The sequence below is a fragment of the Echinococcus granulosus genome (genome assembly GCF_000524195.1).
Source record: "Echinococcus granulosus chromosome Unknown EG_S00008, whole genome shotgun sequence".
In the NCBI taxonomy this organism is placed as follows: domain Eukaryota; kingdom Metazoa; phylum Platyhelminthes; class Cestoda; order Cyclophyllidea; family Taeniidae; genus Echinococcus; species Echinococcus granulosus.
The window spans coordinates 1535877-1558127 of NW_020170388.1; the positions used below are offsets into that span (position 1 = coordinate 1535877).

Genomic DNA, 22251 nt, shown 5'->3' on the forward strand with positions numbered 1-22251 from the left:
CTGTTGCCCTTCTCTTTTCCTCACGCCTGCCGACATCACTGATTTGGTTAACACTATTGCTTCAACACCTGCCCATGTGAGAGGGTAAAATTGCCCCTGGAGTTCAAACCATTCCTACAGCGCCTAATGGCCGGTAATTTTTAGCAGTCGTGGTGTTTAGTGTGTGCGTGTGTGCATGTGCGTTTGGCCCTTGGTTTTGTTTTGCTTTGCCCCCGTGGGAGGTCATAAAAACTGCCCCACTCTGCGGTAGGCAGTTGGGTTGGTGTGATGCGGTTAGGGCTTAGCCATGCCTTGCACATTGGGACAATCCTTTGCCACGCTACTGCAGCCTGTTGTAAGGGCTACTTTTTCACGGAAAAGAGCTAAAGATTGGCAAGAGGCTTCGCCTCCATCTGCTACTACGAAATGCCTCTGGGTTTGCCTAAAATGGAATGATCGGTGGATTGTATAAAACGGATTTGACTTCTCTTCAACTGGCGGCCTGCCGGCAATGCAGTCCCGCGTTCGACTAAGTTAGTATTTGATGAGTTGTACCAGTGTTATTTGAAACATTCTTTGTTCTTTTCTTTCCCAAAAAGTTCGAACATTGACATTTTCTGAAGTAATTAAGGGATTTTATTAATGACCCTAGCACGTGTGACGCTCCGGTTCTGCTTGTTTTGCGCCTCAGATACCGCACGTGGTCTGTATAAGTGGATGACTTTTTGTACCGAACCATGCCGCACAAATAAATTGGTTAAGTCTAAAACAATGATGCTTGGTTTTTAACCAACGGGTGATTCGGTCTACCTGATGATTGTGTCATATTTAAACAATGAAGCTAGGCTGTGGTAGTCGATTTTCCTCTGTTAAAAAGCCCGATATTTGTAATTCTTCTGTGTCAACCATCAAAGTAAAGTTCAGGTGAAGTAGAACCGACTACGGAAATAGAAAGAAAGTTGCAGAATAAGTTCCCATTACGACAAGATGACTTCAGGTCCGCGATGGTGGTGCACCTTACCGGTTTTCATGGACCCAACTGTCAAGTCGTATTTTTAAGTTGCGTCAGAGAAGTTCGTTTGTTTAAGTCTGGGTCATGCTAGTCGCTTTTCGAGGGGGTGTTTGCTTAAAAGTCTGATCAGTTTCATTATTCACCAGATTTATGTCCAGGTTTCTCCCCCTCCCCCCTCCCTTTAACTTTCAGTCACTTTGCTACTCTTTGAACGCATTTCGAAGTTACCCTCAAATTCATCCACTTTTTAAGCCTACCATTAATTAAGCAAGTTGCTTTCTTCCATAGTAAACCCTCGTTCTACCTAGATTGGAGCTCTCTTTGAGGCACGGAAGTCGGTGATGTTTTTTAAGCCATAAAAGGTGTGGGCCCGTCCACCGACGTTGCGTACGACTTACTCCTGAAATTAAGAGTTTGATTTTTCTTAGGATGGCGGAAGGTCTGGAGAACCGATTGCCCGCCATAGGTCATTTTTGAAACACGTGGCCAAAACTGCCTTCTTCTCTCCAACACCGTTGGTTGATCAGTCACCTCGATGTTAAGGCGGTAGATCTCAATTTTGACCTTTTTGAAAACATCGCCTTCAACTTTAATTATCATCTTAGTTGAAAAAAAAAGGATTGCCATTCTAGAAGCAGTCTTTCTGCCATAATCCAGACATATATATCTAGTCTCTCCTGCTGGTTAAACAGTTGTCGTCCAGAAAAAAACTGCTTACTTGTTTTCGGTTCAAATTGACTAGTCAAGGTGGTAGCACCACTCTCCATGTGATAAGTATTGTCTATGTCATTTTCTCTGAGCGGAAGCTCACAGAAACTTTTTATATGATCTCTTGTCAAACCAGATTTGAGTAAAATCATTAAATCAACTTAATAATGGAACTCCTTAGGCACGCATCGGCGGAAGAAGGAATAAATAATTTGTGAGATTGCTATTAGTATTAATGATGCACCACCCATCCTCCAACTTACTCGCCGTTGCATCCATCTACTGCCGCGACCATTTATTTCTTCTAATTCAATGCGGTACATTTATCCTGGGATATTATTAATGGGTCGGAGAAATGGACTCAGTATTTGCTTGAATGTGACGTCATAAAGTACAAAAAGGAGTTTTTTTTGTAAAGATTAACGTTCAAACCGATAGTATTCCACTGTGTATTAGAAAGTAGAAGCGAGTCCTCAGGCTGGACGCATTCAACTATATCTTCAACCTATGAACTTCCCAAAATGAGTACACGTTTACTTCCAGCATCTTGTGTATATGTGACGGCTCGACTTTTCTTACCTAAGCCTAACGTCACATATGCGTGACACGTGCTCTGTCTGCTTATAATAGCTAGGTGAACTTAATCAAGCTGCGCTCAGATTGGTTGAATGCGAGACAGTAAGATAGGAGTAAGGTGTTTTAACTTGAGGACAATTACACATTTTTTGTTAACGATATTTGAGTTGGTCAGAAAAGTAAGTATGTGGTGTCATGTTGGAACAATTTAACATTGCTATCTCCGAGACCCCTGTGGCGAAAATTTTACCACTTTTAGCCGATCACTGTGTGCTAAGTCTGCATTCAGTCAGTCGTTCTCCTTTAATCGAGTATCCAGAACGCTTCATAGCAAGTGGTGGAAGGTCCTCGATGCAACTTTGTGGATTACTTGCAAAACTTCATCGCCAATTCGTTGTTGTTAATAGGCTTTCAGTCGATATTAAACACGTGTAACTTTATGTAGAAAGGGAAAGTCCTGAATGCATCCGTAAGGGGGAACAACTTATTCATTTGGAGGCGGAAAGTTGAATTGAAAGCGGCGGGCTGTCAAAAAATTTTGACCAGTCTCCTGCATCCGTAGCATTTTTTTTCATTTTCGCCTAATTAGACACTGCGGTAGGTGAAGCGGTGGGATTAAGATTTTTGCCGCGCTGATATGACTAATCTGTTCCAAGTAGGGTGACAAGCAAAGTTGTTACTGCGATGACATCGCACCTATGCTCGGATAAAGGGGAGTGAAGGTGAATGAGGTGCCAACAGAGGTGATGACCTTTTCTACTTCCTCCTTTCCATTCCAAATGTTGAGTTTTTTTTGCCTTTTTTATTTGTAATATGCCTACCACCTCCAAGTTGTTATCACCTTTAGGATTTGTAGATTTGGTTCCGCAAATCACACGTGGGAAAAATGTAATTAATGTTGGATTTTCAGCCGATGGGTTTTAGAACTCGAATCTCTGTTATAGGGGGAAATTTGCCTCACAAAAATTTACCCCGGTTTTAGTTCTTGCCATTTTTTTAAGATTATGCTATGAATCAGAACGACAGCAACTGAAGCAAGTAAAATTTACCTACTAACTACCCTTCCATATGAAGTCTACCCAAAAACAATCTTGGATGTGATCTTTTTCTACAAAAGAAGGCGTCTCTATTCTAGCAACAAACTGAATAAGCTTGCCTTATCGGAATGTAGCGGTATTGTTTTCATACAGGTGTCTTTACTTCGCCAAAAAAAGAAGAATACTAGCAGAGAACACTTAAGGAGTCGGAGGGGGGAAGAGATAGCGCCTGCAAATTTGGGTACCACTAAATGCACGGACAGGCAGTAGTTCCAAGTACGTGCGCCGCACTCTGACTGCCGGTCGTCTTTGCCTCCCATTCCTCGTCTTTCGAATCAAACTTTCCGTGTTCCCGTTATCCTTTCGATAAGGAATAAGGTGGAGGAGTGACTTGTCTTTTTCAGATCACTTTAAATAGTGTGCATTTCAATCACCGCTTTCGACACTGCTCGGATTCTGCATTCATTTAAAGGGAAATACTAAGGAATAAATACGCCCTTTCGTTGCTTTATAAAACACTTATTTATTCACATGGAAGTGATTTTAAAGGTAGATGCAATTTGCACCAGAAGTGATAGCGATTTTCTCACTTAGGTACCATGAGTACGCATAATTTAATAGAGCTCAATGTTTGATGGTCTTCTGCACAAATCCTACTTTTCCATTATGTATTTGATGATGTGAAAATATCATTAAGGAATATTTTCACCCTCAATTGTTGCTGACATGTGTGCGCCAGCTCGAACTTGGATAGTAATCAGACTTAACCCCAATTGACGAGGAAGAACGGTTGTCCTCCACCCATCACACATTCATTGCTGATATAAACGAGGGGAACATTGATACAGAGGTCTTGTCTAATCCCCTAGGGGAAAAATTCAGGCAACAGTGGACACTAGAGCTGTGACACTAGTGTATGCGCGCGGTAGGTAAGACTTAGAGCTTCGGCACGCGTCCAAATAGCATCACCTTTCACTCCCCCTCTCTCCCTCCCTCTCCAGCTCAATGCCTCACCATCGCGACAGCTTAAACCGCCACCGTCCTGGTGATAACATTTGTCTTAGTCAGTGTCGTCTCCGCTCCTTGGCCGAGCGGGTTGTGAATGTGATACGCAAACTCGTTCACGCCTTTTATCTAGACAGGAAATATGCCTAGTGATAATGTCTTTGCAATGATCCTTTTAAAGGTTGGTCTGAGCATAGGTTAATTTGAGGAAGGAAAAGTGGATGAATTGTCTCAGCAGCACAAGATGTAGCTGCTTTTATCTCCGAGTTTCATATATGTCTGGGTGTTTCGATTAGAAAGTCAGCCAACTTTTTCTGTGCTTGTGCGTCAAATTTCCTAAATACGGAAGAAGTCATAATACTTGGGCAGAAAGTGTATTGCTGACGTGCAGAAGGGCTAGGAGGGCACTGGCATGCTCCAGAGGTCATGTCGCCAAGTGGAAGTGCAATGGTGGAGCCTTTAATGCCCGTGTAATCACAACGAATTGTTCATCAACCAATCAAACTATTACAATGACAAAATTACTTGTTCCTTTTGGGGTTTTTATCAAAGAAAGAGGTCTGCTTGATTTAGGGGCTTAATCTTTCGAAGGGGTTAATAATTTTCAAAGGTTTTTACCTTTACTTGAAGCTGAATTGTTTATAAATTTAGGACGCACTAAATCTTTAAAGCCGCTTTTTTATTTGAATTTCGCTTTGTCTGAACTATTCATCATTTGTGGTGCCTGCGAATCTCTAATTCCGTCGGATTGCCATTGAAAAAATTTCTACCCCGATCCAACATATCTTGCAAGTGGAAATAAGTTGACTTATTAGTTATCACACAAATTTAGTTGGAATGTCTCCATATTGCTTTCTGTGGCAAAAGGCGCTCAGAGGAAAAGTACTGTTGAGGCTAAGTTCTGCATAAAAAAGGCGAAAATAATTTGAGACGAACCAAAAACACCTTTACGGACACATTTGAAGAGCAAAACTACTCTACGAATGGGATTTCACAGTCGTGGCTTCAAAGTGAAAGATCACGAATTCTGTTTGACAAGGTAGTGTAGGTAATTACCTTGATTTGCTCCATCAGGGTATTCGTCAAATTACGGCAGATCAAGCGGTCAAAACTTGAAGAAAAAAGTAACACAAAGATTGAAAAATACTTGAAGGTCTGTTTCAATGGTGGTGGTGCGGTTTCGGAGGCAGCTCCATCCCGCTGGAGTAACTTTAAGGTACCTAGGGCAATTTTCAAGAAATCTTTTTACCTAAGGTGCCACCACTACAAATAATGGCAACGCCACATTGTTTCAATGCGCCCTCTTTCCTAAGTTTAACTGCTTTAAGTTGTGAGATTTTAGAACTGCTTTACCATTTCATTAAAAGTTGCATGCCGGCAAATGGAGGTGAATTTAGGTGAGAAAGGGCACTTCATAGTCCTACTATACACAAATTCAAAACGAGGCAGTTTTTTCTGCGTGTAATTTATTTTCCTCAAACGGGTGTATTTGATATGCAAATTGGTAGTAAATTATTTCATTTGCTTTTGTTTTACATCTCAGAGCGGTGCTTGTCTCAGAGACAGCGGTAAAATTTTTTCCCTGACACTAATTAAAGTTTCTTTTTTAAAGTTAAGAGAGAAATTGTGGATAGGGTGCTTTTAGCGGATATTTAAATAGACACCCCAGCATGTCCATCTATGAATAATCCGGTGGGGTCATGAGACCACACGTTTGTCGCCTATACCCCTAGTTTCCGAGAGATGGCAAGCAGTCTCTCGCATACTGGATCTAGGAAATTTTATAAGCAAATGACTTTTAGATGCCTCAAATTCGGACCTAGTTGCAAGCCTCATTAAGCGATTAATATGCTTTTAACTTTGAATACATCATTTTCTGCAATGTGAGAAACAAGGTGATAGCCCTGGAAGTTCATTATCCCTAATTGTAGGCGGGGCCTAGTTTATTGGCTTCCACAGCTTTTTCAGTTGACGTAGGTGTAAACGGATCGTTTCTCTACTCACGACAGATATTACTGTCAGTTATTCTTGACACCTTAACCTTGCAATGCAATTCAGTAGTGACGCGTCACTACCAGGAGTAGGGGGAATTCCTTCACTCAGTGCATCTATCTTGAAGTGTTTCATCACTAGAATCAAATTTTTTAGACCATTTAACTCTGGATTGTACGTTCTCCAGCTGCAGGCCGTACCTATTCCAAACGCTAGACTAGGGTTTATAGGAGGAAGTCTGATAGCTACGATTTAGAAATCGGCATTTGATGATGTGTTTTGCAAGGCCTGCATTTGCGAAGCTCTTCGTCGAGCTATATTAACTTCTGCGGTCTAAAGGAGAAGCCGGTGTCAGGAAAACAGTGCACCCCGTCAAGACCTTCATAAACCAGACCTCTTTTAACTGGCATCCAAAAAATTGCCTGTCTTTTGAGTGCGAATTTACAATTTTTTTTACTGCTAAAGGTTTAAGGTGTTGAGGGGTAATAGAAGCTTTACTAGTTCGAAAATTTTGGATGTCTATTGCCAAAACTTTCTCTCTCCTTCTGACCCGACGAATTGAGAAATGTATGGCGATTTGAAAACTCCTCTCACCCAAGTGGCATGTTGACTATAACAACTTTTCCTTTTATGATAAGCCTAGGCACTTAGGCGAACCATGGTTGCTTTTTACGAAAAAAAACGGGAGAAAAACTGTTGTTCTCAAAGTTGACAAGTTTTTAACCCTAGGTGGAATGACTCAACCTGGCTACTCAAATAAAGTACTGGACATCGCTTGCCCTCGAATTGCTTTCAAGCCCATTAATGTTTTGAAAAATCCCTTTTAAAGTTGGAATTTTGCTTTAAAAATTATTCCACAATTTGAGGACTTTTTTACACACGAAAACAATATTAGGGAGAGTCACCAGCCAACACGGCTGTGTTTGACCTTCACTTTAGCCATCGGTTTCGAGATTCTCTCCTTCAACAATAGAGGCTTTTTGAAGAAAAGTTACAGGGGACTTGAAAACTCTGGTTTTCACAAGGATTAATTCTGTCATAATTTGTCCAAAATGTGTTGCTTCCTTCTCAACTGGGACACTAAAGTCCGGTTATTACCATCGTGAAATGTATCAAAGTGTTTTCGTTTTAGAATAGACTACCTAGCAGCTGACAAATCTGAATCACGCTTACGGGATTCGTAAAAGTGGGGCTTTAAAAGTCTCCTTTTCTTTTAGAGAGGAAAGTACTTAACTAAATCAGATAATGAAAGGATGGCCTGGGAGACAACAGCAGGGAAAACACGCCAACCTTTTTGTTGAAGAAAGAACAAGGATAGAAGAGTTGGCGGACGATAACAGAATTTGTTAAAGTTTATTTAGTGTGGTGAAATCACGGACCTTCTTCACTCCAGTTCGTGATCGCCGAGAAAAAAGCCCTACTTTTTGTATTTCTTGATTCCTTTACCCTCCGAGTTCTCTGGGAACAACTTTCCTCCACTACCCACCACTTGCCTAATTTCAGGGGATTTACACCGCTTTTCTTTTGCGTTAGCCGTCTCCTCTCGGTTGAATTTTCCTCTCTTACGGTAAAAAATGACGAAGTCAGTTGACAAGCCGGTTAGGCATCACTATCACAGTTTCTGTGTCGTTCGGAATTGCCTGCGCTTCAACCTTTGTAAAGTTGAGAGGATAATAGTGGCCTTCCAGAGTTCCCGTCTTCTTAGATAGTTATATCCAGTATTGTATGTAAGAGGTACGTTCTGAAACCTTGGGATTATTTCCGTCACCTGTCAGAACAGGTGGACAGGCTTGTTGTTACTACCGAGGCGGCTGAAGGCTCATATTCGTCCTGCATAGGCACTGAAAATGGAGGACGGATGCCGCATCAAAGGTGTTGTTTTTTGCAGCTGGCGAAAGTTCAGCTTTTTTTTGATCTTATCAAACCCACAAAAGGCATTTAAACAAAAGAAAAACGATCAAATCTAGAGTGCCTTCACAACCATCCAAACGCCCCACAGCTGACATGCTAGAAAAACCTGATTTAGTCCTCAAGTCAGCTTGTAGCAGTGTGGATAACCTTGGCTTGTTAGGCAGTTGCAAAATAGCTGGCACTGCGTTGCAGCATCTTCAATTTAAAAAAAAAGTGATTTGGAGTCCTCAATTTGACTGTCACTTCATTCCAAGTGGGGCTAGGCAAATGATGAGAAAAAATTACTGTTCCAATGAGAGTTCAGTAAGTTAATTTTTTTTTCGCTTTCGTGCGATTTTCTTTTCCTCCGCAAAACACCTCAGCTAAGTGAGCGAGCGAACAGCACATGGAGGAGTGACTCCGGTTTTATCCGCAGACACATACACATGGGTTCGTTTAGCAGGCGCTGTCAGCATTAAATGGTGACAAATTGGCGCTCAATTTAGTTCCTTCTTAGCTCTTGAAAAATTTTGAATTCACAATTTGTTGATAACTTTTTTCAACACTCCAGTGATAGCATCAACAACTGTTCCACTGCTGTCACTACCTACCACATTACTGAGTTGAGGGGGGTCTGGTCACTTTTTTCTATGCATTTTAGACTTTTTCGGGTCCAGTTTTCCCTCACGGTTAGTGGTGGCTTAAATATCTTACAGAAGCCTTATTTTTGAAGATACGTCTTCAAAGCTTTCTCTTTTTTCGACCTCCTTGAATGCATGAAGGGAGCAGGTGTCCTTTTTCTGACACCAAAAGGTGGTTAAAAAATGTACTCTACATCCGCCGTTTTTGGGGTTATTTTTTTTACTCAACAATCATTAGTTTTGTAAAAGGAATCAAAATGACTCCTATGATAACTTATGACAGCAAAAACGGCTTGTTTGTGGTGGCCAGGACCTTTGAAACAACAGATGGGAGGGTAGCAAACCCTCCCTTTACCGGTATTTCCCTTTTGATTGTTGTTGTTTTGTTTTTTATAAACCTACACAGATAGTTGGCTAGATGTATCCTTATTCACTTATAATGGGATGCTGAAAGGTAACGACATCCATTGTTATGCAGTCACTGTCTCTCTCTGCCCTCCAGCCGACCCTGGTTCCTCCCCTCCTCTAAAAGAATTTGACTTTTCTAATTTTTGGTCCTTTTTTACTCTCTCTCAGTCCTTATGCTGACAGATGCAACAGCTGTCCCACTGCTGCTGTTGCCTACCTACCGCAGTGCTGGTTTAAGGTTTTTCCCTTTTTTGCTGCGGTTTGCGGTTCTTTTTTTGACAAGGCATTTTTTTCACAAATGGTTGAAATTTGCTTAGACATTTGATGTTAAATTGACGCACTTTTAACTGCAGTTTTGTAAGAAAGAGACTTTTGTAATAAAATCCACTAAATCGCTTCAATCAGGATATCGGTAGAGGTCGAACATGTTCAAACTGTTTCGTCATATTGCGGGGGAAAAATTGCCTGTATTTTCGGGTTGTTTGCACAATTGTTGCCTGGCAGCAATGTTCTATTTATTGCAGCGAGTCACTCCATTAGCTGCACTTGAGGCCGGATTTCGAGTTATCAAAAAGCGCATCAAGCAATAAGCTAAACAAGTCTTTCTAAAGCACAAACGGTATTTTTGAAGTAAAAGTCCTTTTTTTCTGAACACTAGGGTTTCGATGATTGTCACTGGGTGAAGGACATTTGCTCATCATGAATGCTAACTGTACATTCGGATTTATTCTCGCTTGGTTAAAAGATCAAGAAGTGATCTTCGTGGGCACCAACAGTACGCGAACTTCATTGTCGTCCCTTAGGCTTTCTCTCTGCTGATTTCAGTATTTTTTATTCAGAGGAATGGGTAAAATTACTTTGGCATAGTCAGTCATATCCCCTAAACGAACTTGATTGGTGGATTTAAATGTTCTGAGGATTTTAAAGTGGTAGAAATGGATGTGAGTCTTTGAAATAAGTTGTCAACCCTTCTGTTAGGGGCTTTCACATATTAATTCATTCACAGCATCTGCTCTTCCCCTCTTATGTTAAGTCTTAGCATTCAAGAATGGATTCCAAGGCAGCTTTTTCTTAGGATTGGGTTCCCTTTCTGTTGCCACCAATGTCGCGTCGCGAATCTTTCCTTATTTTAAAAGAAGCCATTATACTAGAACATAAAATGCATTGCCGACGTGCAGAAGAGTTGAGGAGTTACTGGCATGGTCTGGAGACCATATCACGACCTTAAATGCCTGCAAAACAAAAACCGAGACTTTGACAAACTATTTAAGCACTACAGTAAGTCTTTAAATAAGTTGGCTGTGGAATTTTACAATATTTCCCACAGTTGTAGAGCAAAGTCTGTTTGGTGTTTTGTTATTCCAGAAGGTCATATAAACTATTTATTTTCGACTAAAAAGGCGCCATTCAAATTCAAGAATCCAAATGGTGATTTGGGTTTACTCAAAGATGCAAAAAAAATGCTGATGATGAGTTTCATACCAGTCCTGGGGGACCCTTGACGATTGGTTCGCTAGGTAGAAGGACTTCATTTAGGCTCCAACTTTGAATTCATTTAGGAAGCAAGTTTGTCGTACCAATCTACTAAAACAAAAAAATAAAAAGGAAATAGATTTGGGGATAATTCAGCCAATAGTAGATCAGGTGTTCATTGAAGTCGCCTCCTATATCTTCCCTCACCAAAACTGATATCTACTAGGGGTCCTCTCCGCTCAAACAGTTGACCAATTACTGTCGACGCAGTAAATTAGGCTCATTGGAGGATCAAGACGAAAAATAAGGTCTCTACCATTAGGGAGTTAAGATGACTACAAATTATTAAATAATCATGTTTGCCATGGGTGTTTCATGTGAAAAAAGAAACAAAAGCAGAGCAAAAGTTAGACTACGAAGATTAATTTTTGACTCAGGCAGGAGACACGGTTGACAGAGTGATTTGACCTTACTTTAAGAACTAAATAGACAAAGAGCCCGAGGCGAAAAAGACAACACGCAAAAGGAACTTTGAGGAGTGCGAATGTTGCAAAAACAGCCGCCAACTTGCGTGGGGGTAACAGCTGCACACCCACAAATTACCCACCGACCTCGCCCACTTACCCTTCTACCTACCGCGACGGTTGTCAGGACCTAATCTAATTATGCAAACATACTTGAGTAACGTACTGGTCCGTCCGTTCACCCGTCCGCCCGCCTCCTTGCGCAAAGGGCAGCACAGCGGAAATAGCTGCCACTGTCAGTACCACTCTATTTGTGTGTGCATGTGCTAGCGGATGAGTAGCAAGAACCGAACAAAAACTGGAGGGGTATTCGCGGTACTTTCTTCCGCAGTGTAAATGAGAAAAAAGTTACAAAATTTTCGGTCAAGGATGAGCTTTCTTCCACATGAAGCGATGGAATTAAGTCAAGAATATCCCTTTAAATATGAGGGGTGGAAGTCATTTAATGAGTCGTCTTTTAATACCGAAAGTTTAAAGTAAAATTTCAGGGAAAAGAGCGGTGTGGTGAGCTTAAAAGGCATAATAAAACTGGTTTTATTTATTCAGTTTATAGTCATTAATTTACCTTTCTGTTTGCTTTCAAAACATTCGACCCATAGGTGGAGGAATGGAGGCATAAATACTGTGGTGAGTGAAGTGTTGAAGGGCACAGTGTAGTTGACATTTAAAACAGATGTCGTCCTGTTGCAACACAATGAGACAAGCTTAACTTGTTATCATCTTTCTTTCTAATCACTTTCCGTTCTAAGTCAAAGAACTTGACGAAAGTAATGACAAAGAGAGTTAAAAATGCTGCAGTGGTTTCATAATTTGCTTGACCACGTGTTGAACCACGTAGACACCTCCGTCCCTGCATGTAGTACTTCACGCGGTGTTTGTGGCCTCCCAGTCCTCCTGTACGTTAGTAAGTAGTATGTTCTCCCCCTCCCAATAATTTGGTTTGTTATCTCCTTAGAAAAGGTTTCCATGGCTACGGTGTATAGTGCACTGTTTGTTGAAGAAATTGTACAAATTCTAGCTTTTTGAGCTTTCTTTTGTGTTAAACACTTTCCAAGGTTAAGAAAATGGGAAAAGTAGTGCTTTGATGCAAAATACCCCACCACTGAATCCTGAGTGTTGCTTTTTATAAAAAAATGATTTCCTTATTATTACCTTCTACTGCGTATTTGGCTATCCTACACAAAAACTACAATTACTTCTCATTATTTTTCGTAAGGAACACTAATAAAGCCGCCTTGTGTTTGAGTAATCCGAGGGAATGAAGGCCTCTGCTTCTCCTTATATGTACGACCGCCTCCCCTTTTGTACGCCTTTATTGTAAGTAATTTTGTCGCGAGCATTGGGCATCCGCTGAGGAAAATAAACCAACTTCACATGTGGTAGAGTGATGACTTTCAAGGTCTTATGGTGGGGAGGTTGGATATGTGTTGATATTTTGCGAATACCTCACGATCCGAGGCGACCCCCACATTGATTGCTTCCAACTTCTGCTGTGCCCAGATGATTTATTTACAACCGGTAAAGTTCATTATCCTGCATCGTCATTTGATTTCTTCTTGATGGATTTCTAATGCTTGGTGGATAACAAAAGGCAAAGTTAGCTAGACGACGTCTTTCAAAACGCGTCACCTCGCCTCGAGAAGGGATTTACCCACTATGGTCAATTGTGCCGCGGTACTTTGGGTGCTCCTCTCTTCTACCTCTAGTAGCATGACTAGAGGAAGATGTCTTATATGGAGCAATCTATATGGGTTCATGGGGCACAAGCATTTGTATCCGCCTTGGAAATTGGTGACAGCTGTTCCAACACGATGTTAATATGAACACTTCAAATTCTTCAAAAAACACTTATTTTGAAAGGTTGCGGATATGATAAGTCCCCGCATGGACAGAGACAGGCATAATGAAGTTTTAATAGCTCTCGTTGACCCCACACAGGTCACAGACGTTTGATGCCTTAACCGAGAATGAATTACGCACAGACAAGTTGCCATGGCAATGTCATTCTGGTTTTGGAACCTGGATGACATACTTTTACGGCACATCAAGTTTGTGCTTTCAGTCGTTATCCTAATTAAGTATTTTCCCAAAAGAGGGGAAAGCTAAAAACTGAAAAAATCTTTGTTTTACATATTTTGTTTAAAAGATAAATAAAATGGTTCGGAGAAGCTGATCATTAAATCCGGAAGATGTGGAGTTTGAAGATTGGTGGAATTGAGGCAAAACGTTTGGTAGAATTACTTGTCCAAATCAGGACATGCGACAGACTCATAAACTAAGTATAACTTTCCGCTAAAAATGTGGACAAAGAAGATATTCTTGCTAAACTTATTCACACACTCTGAGTGAAACTCAAGAAAATTTTTTGGCATTTTTGTCATTGACAGTTTGGTGGATAGCGATGGTTTTGTCTGAGGTTTTTTCAACCACCACTTTTGTAATTCCAAAGGTGTAAGACAAAAGGGCGGTGGAAGGGGTAAACAGTTCCATCGGAATAAATTCGCTCGACAGGGGGTACAACCACTCCTTTTTTTTGAATTTTACCCATTTTAACCTTAACAGTGTGGTACAACTATATTCAATTGTAAAATCTGAGATTTTTATGTAATCATGCCCCTGTAAAAGGAACATAAATGATTACGATGCCAAAAAGTGAATGGCAATTTGGCACCTTATTATGAGGCAATTGAGGGCAGGTCGTCTGACTGCTTTTTAAGTACTCCACCCCACCATCCCGCTTCAGTGCAATGGCTGTGATTGTAATTTAGGCAGTCTGGATGTTTACTGGTCTCTATTTTGGCGGCTGCGTTTGTGCATTTTTCAGTAGCGAGTGGTAGCCAGTTATTGTCGGAGTGAAAAGCAAGTGGAATGTTAAAAACTCATCTCAAATGGTAGACTCTCGAGTGTATTCTTCCCTCAACGACGATAGCTTACGCATTCATGATTAAATAACTAACTACTTAATTACGTTATTTAAGTAACTTGTAGCGTTATTAACTGCTCCCACGCGGGTACAAGCGGATGCCTCAAGGGTGAAGACGATAATTAGGCGAATCAACCGAATTCTAAAAGTACCTCCTGCTCATGTCATGACTGCAGCATCTGATGCAATAACTGAGGTTTTCTTTGTATTTTTTTCCCTTTCTTTCCTTCATTCATAAGTTATGCAAGGGGACGAAGACGATCGGGCATCCTTACAGTTTGATGCTTGACCTGTTACAAGAATGCCGAGTTTTTTGTCCTCATTGTTACGCGTTTTTGCGTGAAAGATTAGTCAACCGTTTCGGAGTTGCAGACAGAGCAATGTTTCGCCATGCAGTTTTAAGAAGAATGTTGAAAATTTTGCCTCATTTTCCGAAACTTTTAGGTGCATCTTCCATTGAAGGGTTTGTAAAGAAGTTGTACCTGGTGCACAATGAAATGATTAAAGTATCGTTTTAGCAATTCCTCCTTAAGAAAGGTTAACTTGCTTTTTTACTTAAGATGAAAGATTTATTAACCAACAAGTACTTAGATCGTGTTTTATGGTTGAGTATCCCTTTCATTTTAGGGATAAATATGTAGGTTCTCCCTACAAAGACACCGATTACTTCCACCCCCAAGGGACTTGGTGAGTTGACTCACCAGCAATTTTCTCCGAGATTTTCTGACCCAGAGGGAGTAAACATTTTTCGAGAGATAATATATTATCCTCACAGAATTGGCTTGTAGTTGAAATATGCTTTGTTAAGATGGCTGTAAAAACATCACTTCCTGTGTTTTATAGTTTTTCGCTGTTTTATGGTCTGGAGGGAATCTTATCATCGCTGTATGGTGGAGGCTGGAAGACTAGAAGCATTGCTGGTATGATTCGAGCATCTATGGACGTTGGTTTTTGTATGGCAATTAGTCAGCCAGTTCTTCATCAAATACTTTATTAATGGGTGAAACTTACCCCATTCCGTTGATATCTCAACAGAAAGAAAAATGCTTTTTGACGGTATCCCTGTATTCTTTTTCCTTAGATACTTTTCACTAATTCTGTAGGCGTAATAATGGACTAGATGCATCTAGAAAGCGCTCGTTGCACTGAACCTTTTGTAGCTGGGCCCAGTAAAGCTCAGGGCTTCTATGAAGCTACTTTTTAGTATTTAGGTCTCTTACTGCAATGCAACCACTTACCCACGATTTTTTCTTTTGAAACTTTTTACAGTTTTGTGTAAGGAGCCACCAAAGCCATGTCTCCTAGATTGAAGAGTCTAAACCGCATTCAAATAAAGAATCATCTTTTGATATCACCCTACAAAATCCCCTATCATGCTGGTAGCTAGCTCTTCCTTACATGGCAGTTGTTGATTCGCTTCAGGGGGACCTTTGATAACAACAATGGTGGGCTATTAGAGTGCCTTTCTCAAGGTCACAGGAATAGTTTTTCCCTCAGACAGGCTTCTGGCGGGTAGGCTGACTAGCTGAGAGATAAGCACAACACCGTCAGATTGATATCTCCGTTGCAGCAGAGGCTTCTGACTCAGTGCACACTTCCCCCTCTCCTTTCGCCCCCTTCTTACTTATCACACCACCACCGGTGCCGTGTTGCACTTGACAGAAGCATTGTGGGGAGGCGAAGAGAGGGGAGAGTAAGGAAGGGGGGACAAAATAGGGGGTGGTAGGGATGGGAAGACCCATTACACCTGTGTGCTTACAAGAAAACCACGCCACCACTGATGGCCAAACTAGGCCTGGCCGGGTGCTGAGTCACGTCCGAATGCAAATGTCTGGCCCCCTGTCGCCCTGTATCCTACCTCCTCTCCCTGTAGTGCCGTCAGGATATCAACGATAAACACACACACGCGCACCCAGGACTAATTAAGTATTCCTGATTTTCACCAATGGTGAACTGAAAACCAACCATCTTTCGCACTTTTCGTACCTTTTCCTTAAAAGAACGTCTAATTTTGGGTATGTGATGTGTTTGGGTGTCTAGCGACAAATTTGATTTCTTAAATAACTGCAAGCACCAAATTTATTCTTCAAGACGTTATAAACCGTACTTGTGTCTGGAAGTGACTTTGCTAGCCACATTCAGAAGAGTTTGAGGAGTTCCATGCCAGCGTCGTGGGGAGGTCTACCCAAACACCCTCAGTGCAAATGTGATACCCAGCCTACATCAGTTTGTCGTTCCCATGGCGTCTTGTGATTTATCACCAGTATCAGTCACCACATTAGTAGTCCAAGAGGCGAAATTAATTCCAAGATGGGAGAGAAGATAATAAAATGGTATCCAATTGCCACAAATAGCACTCCAAGACTTTGATGATGGTGGTGGATCCTTTAGATTCCGATGAACCATATCTGTCATCCCTCATTCGGCAAGAAGCATTGAAAAGGAGTCATTCAGGGGGTTCGTTTAAAACTGGAAGAGGTTTCATAGCAAAGATCTTTTAATGAAGCATTAGAAAAACAAAAAAACGCCTAGCTGAAGTGACTTGCGACTTGTAGGTATTCATTCCAAGGCCTATGCCACGTTTTGTCGTTCTCTCTGCTACTTTTTCTCTACTTTTAAACCTTGTTTCGGAAAAGGTCGGCGGAACCTGATAAGTGTGATTTGAGCTTGTCTAATTCACAGAAGTAATTTAAAATATTTGTTTTGGGCGAGGAACCAGGAAGACCCTCTAGTCCTGATCATGGGGAAATTATAACGAGTCAGACGTGTCAGGAGCTGTGAATGATGAAGCGATTGGTTGACAAATACGTGAAATGGGAGGAGGAGAAAGTCATGGGAGGGGTGCTAATACTACTGGGGAAATAAATCTTACCCATCCACCCACAGATGGCAATAAGCTCGAACGGCTATCAATTTGTCGTTCTTTCAGGAACGCGTCATCTGTCCATTATTTGCTGACTGACGGGCCGACACGATGAGAAATATCTCTCTGTTTATCCCTAACCCACCCAGTAACTATGCCCTCCATCCGTCAAAGGCACGCACCACTTCACTCACCCCTTCCCCGGACCACTGTGTTTGCCTCCTCTGTGGGTGCGGTTCTATGGCCGAAGTTGTCTACAATGAAGTACGGCTGAGATCCACCCGATAAAATGATACAACTTGAAGGTGTACAAGGAAACTTCTTCCAAAACAATCAGGTCTAGACGCTCATTTCTTACAAGAAAATGGTGAAATTCAAGCCCCATACCACTGCAAAACTTATCTGTGAAAGGATGTTTACTTTCGGATGGAAGGGAGGGAGGAAGATACAGTCCCATTTACCTCTTCGTATCCCCCCGATATTGTTCCTCCAAGTGCAGACTATAACTTTTTTGGTACCAGACTACTACATAAGTACATGAAAAATAGGACTAACCGTTGGGGCGAAAATGAAGGAGAATGATGATGCAAATGGAGAGGTGTCTATGGCAACTTTTTTCCTTGGCTTTTAGAAACAAAATGCGTTTTATAAAGGCAGAATTTGCAGCTAGCCTGTACCTCATTGAAATAGGAGGGAGTATTAATTGTAATGGTGATTGCTTTTAGCCATTAAAGTACTTTGGGAGGGCTTCTTTATATTTATTTCTCAGTACCATAAATTGATTTGGTTACCGCGTCTTCTTAAAGGTCTTATACAGGCGCTTTTTATTTTAGGAAAATTCCTACATCATTATGAAATTATTTTAACCCAGATTGGTGTTGGGCCTTCCAAACCATACCAATTGGATATGGTTTAGGTATTCCACTTTTTTTATGGGGGGAGCAAATAAAAGCGCTCTATGGGGACTATGATCTACAGAGTTTGAACTTTGAGTAGATACCAATATGTCTCTGGATATTTAGAAGCGCCCTCTTTACAAATCTTTAGTGATTTATGTTCTCCTTACAAACGCAAGAGGTTACTGGGGCCTCACACAAATGAGGTTCCTCCGTCTTTCTTATAAAGTCATTATCCGACCTAGTAGTCTGTGTTTACGTTATGGGAACGCAAGATTCCAAGTTAGGATTGTGAAAGCATAATACCGAAAGGTTGAAAAGACCCGCTTGAGCGTGTGTTTAATTAAAACTACCAACGTTCCATTGTTCAGGGCACGTCCCATCATGCCCCACTGGCGCTGGTCATCATGACAGTGCTCAAGTGCATTGACATGATGAGGGCTTGGCAACATGGGTAATCAGAAATCTCAACGGTACCTGGGCAACACGATCTCACACACCAAGGTCAGGAGCTAAATGAGTCATTAAATTATATGAGTAGCCCCTGTCTGACCTGTCTCCTCAATAAATAATCACAACTTTTCCTACTGACAACTGCTTATAGTGTCAAACGCAATAGATACTTCTCTTCCCACTAGTGTTCTTGCTGTCAAAGAACACAAATTCAGGTAAATAGCTGATAAAAATGTTTTGACTCGAATGAAATGAGCTAAACACTTGAAAAACAAGGGGTTTTGTTGCTTATGGTGGTGATAATGGTTTGCAAACACTCAATTTACCCTGTTGTGACGTCTCAGACAGCTGTGATTATTCTAGGTTAAAAAGGACACTGAAGTAGTTAAATAAAACAAAAGTTGGCCTAAAAAAATTTAAATAAATTTTTACTGAAAATTTGTAACATTTTTGGGGTATTTTCGGATCTATCAAGCTTAAAATTGCCTCAAATTACCCCTATCCATAAGAAAATTGATGAGATTAAAAGTGCATAAGTAAGTCCGAACATCTTGCATTTTCATTTTTTTAAAAATTATTCATATTATTGAAGAGTGCATTTATTTGTCTTTTCAATGTACCACATCAACCAACGCAAGGTTCCATTCGGTGCTGTAGGTCTCTTCGATAAATTCCGACTTGAATGAAATGTCATCACAAGACTTCTGTATTTAATGTTCATTTAATTTAATTTTTCTCTATTTCCTTGGTCCTATTTTTTGAATTCTGCCTTTTCGCCCAAGAAGACTTATACTTGGGGTTTTTTTCATCAACCTTCCACGAAAGACTGCCTAACATTTGGATCAACAGGGTCACGCCTGGTCCGAATTCGAGCGGTTGAGAGTGTGAGAAGATTTCACCCACAGATTGTTGGTGGACACGTCTCCCGAAACAAAGTGTTAAAAGCTGACATAATTTGGCTTGCAATTTGGTTTTTTATCTTCTAAATCGCTTATTCTCGTCGCTGATTGGCGTGAATCATTGTCGGTTTTCGTTCCGATCGGTAGATTGTTGGACGCTTTGATCACTTAATTGGTTTCCCAAATTTTGGAGTGAAGATTTCATAAAACCACGTTAGAGTAGTCGTAAGCCTACTGACAATGAAATCTTTCAGTCAAGACAATATGCGTATTAAATGAAAAAGTAATTGGATGTATCTGGATATGCGCCTTTCTTACACAAATTAAATCCAAGGTTTGAGATAGGTTTATAATCGGTATTATGCAGGGAAAAAATGTCAGCACGGAAAGGCGGGAAAGATTATTAGAAATTGTAAAGTTGTAAGATTTTTTTACCTATCGAAGACATGCGCCTTTTAGAGGAAATACTCATCTTCTCCCTAAGTAACTGGAGGGGAAATTGAACAAGAAAAGGTTTAATGAATAAAATGGTGAAAATAGTAAGTAGGTAAAAATAAAACGGTGAAATGGTCCCATGGCTACTAAGGTTATTATGTGAGCTTGGAATACTGTGATGCCTCCTAATTCATATTCCTGGCTCCAGAAGAATGGTTAGAGGATGGCACCATGTATAGTGGTGGTGTAGAACTTTACAAGTTATTAGCGACTTATGGAGAAAATCAAAGGTTCTCACCTCCTTCTCTACCTCTCAGGGATAGATGAGACCATCTAAGTTACCGGGGTTGATCCACTTTCAGAAGGGTGGATTAAAACAAAGTCGCATCAAAATGACTATCAGAAGGTCAAATTAAAGTGACAAAACACCTTTTGCAGTACTTTTGATTCGGTTTTTTTTTGAAGGGAAGGAGGAGGGAAATGTCCTAGCTTTTTATATCCTTATAATGATCCATCTCTCTACATTTTTGCCTTTCCAGTGATAGTCGGACCACTACCTAGTTTCTCTTCCCTTCCTTGCAATCGCGTAAAGTGTTGAACCCTTAAATTTTGCTCATCATTGCTTATGAAATGGTTTTTCTTTCTTCTTGATAAATGTTTTTCTTCTACTTTCTTGACTCCTCTGTTTTAATTACGTGTTATTCATAATTTTTTGGACCGTTTCTGCGCATCAAGCCACACCATCCTTTTGGTGGGACTTGTAGGTTGGGTGTGTTCCACTGTTTATTAGTAGTAAACAACCCTTTTTATCGTGAAAAAAAGGTGGAGTGAACAAACTGGAGATGAATTATGCAACTGTAAACCGGATGATATTAGGTGTAAAGCGGTCTGTCAGGTGCTTCACAAAAGGCCTTTCGCCACTGTGGCTACTTCACGGCTAAATTTTATCAGTTAGCAGTAAGTGTCTTTTCTCCCTTGACCACTTGATTAGTCATGGAGATTGGCAAGATTACCAAACATGAGTCAAGAGTTGTCCAAATCAAACCGGAATTTTAGGATTTATTTCATATCTTATCTGGTTAGTGGCTAGAAAGTAGCCTCCACAGTAGAAACACCTGTTAGTAGTACGACTGAACTCCTCTAAAACAGCATACAGAAGTTGTAAAAGCTTGCAAATTATTTTGTTTCCCATTTTTTAATTTTATCGTGAATTATGTGCTACTTATCCAGGAACGACTATTGTGCTGGGAGGCTGTGGTACACCACAACTGAGATCGTCACTGCCGTAGAAAGGTGAGACCGCCTTTGTGATGCCTTTTTGCGGCTCAAAGTCTCACCACCATCCAGACTGGGCTTAAAGCATTCGGTGTGAGGATATATTCGTGGGTATTACACCGTCGTTAATTTTAGAAATTTTCTCGTTTCTCCAACACCACACTTTTCATGAACGCAATTCCCCAGTTGTCCGTCATTTTGATTAGCTGATGATTACAAACACGATTTTTTAGGTCTGTAAAATCAAAAGTACGGTCCTGACTTAGATATCTTATGCAGATAAGAGTGAGTTGAATTGTGGGATTTCCACATCTAGCTGAGTCACTTCAGAGACTCCTTTGATAAAAACATTATGCATGCAAAGTTGAACTGCTTCAAAGATGTGAAAGTAACTCTGCGGCAAGTCCTATTTTCGTGTTACGCGACCCAGAGAAGAGACCAGTTTTCCATCCAAAGTGTAGCCTCTCTCCCCCTCCCTCGTCCACCCACCCCTGCATGACATGTTGACAGGCCGACCACACACGGGTTGAGTTCTCGTGTGCCCTAGTTCAGCCTCCCCCCCTCCACCTCCTCCACCCACTCACTGCTATACTGAGTCTGTACTGATTATGCGACCATGAGTGAGGAAAAAAAGGAGTGACTGATTGGCAGTGACGACGGTATTCCAACACTTGTGGGAATGGACTCGACTCATTCAACAATTCAGGGAGTTGGGTTGTGCTCGAAACCACTCAATGATTATTTTTTGACTAGAAAAGGAAGGAATTAACATGGATATTGCACTTTAAATCTTTTCATTGGTCTTGATAAGTTAAAGTGGTGAGGAGGAGCATATAGGAATAACGTGTCGAAGGTCTAGGAGGCCACTTAACTTGACCCGATTACCATACTGCTTGGAAGCAGGGTGGAAGCACACTAAAGCACCAGCGTAATTAAGCAGATGCATATAAAAACAAAAAAATCTCATCACTGCAGGAGGAATAAACACAAAAAAACCAAAATCGTACCTTATTTCCCATTTCTGATTGCAAATTTGGGTCCATCTCTACTTTTGCTATGTAGTTCGCTTTCAAATTCGTGATCGCCCAAGGCGTCGAAGTACACTTTATGGCAAAAGAGTAGGTCTCTACACAATCTCCCAAGGAGGAGAGCAGATATTCCCGTGGGCGTTGCATATTCCACAACATTTAAAATGCCTCTGGCATTTTCGATCACCATTGTACGTGTCTTACAGAGAAGGTGTGAAGATCAGTGTGGTCCCA

At 40.9% G+C, this 22251-nt stretch overlaps 1 protein-coding gene across 1 annotated transcript; it reads right to left on the reverse strand. All coding sequences in view use genetic code 11, as the record gives it.

Annotated features, from left to right (window-relative positions):
• Positions 1–273: 273 nt before the first annotated feature.
• EGR_02010 (hypothetical protein) lies at positions 274–15910 on the reverse strand (the record flags this gene model as incomplete). Its single annotated transcript, XM_024491259.1, has 4 exons — positions 274–362; positions 1390–1591; positions 11399–11511; positions 15793–15910. The coding sequence occupies 4 exons, from the start codon at positions 15908–15910 to the stop codon at positions 274–276; spliced, it is 522 nt and encodes a 173-aa protein (XP_024354402.1).
• Between the last annotated feature and the right edge of the window lie 6341 nt (positions 15911–22251).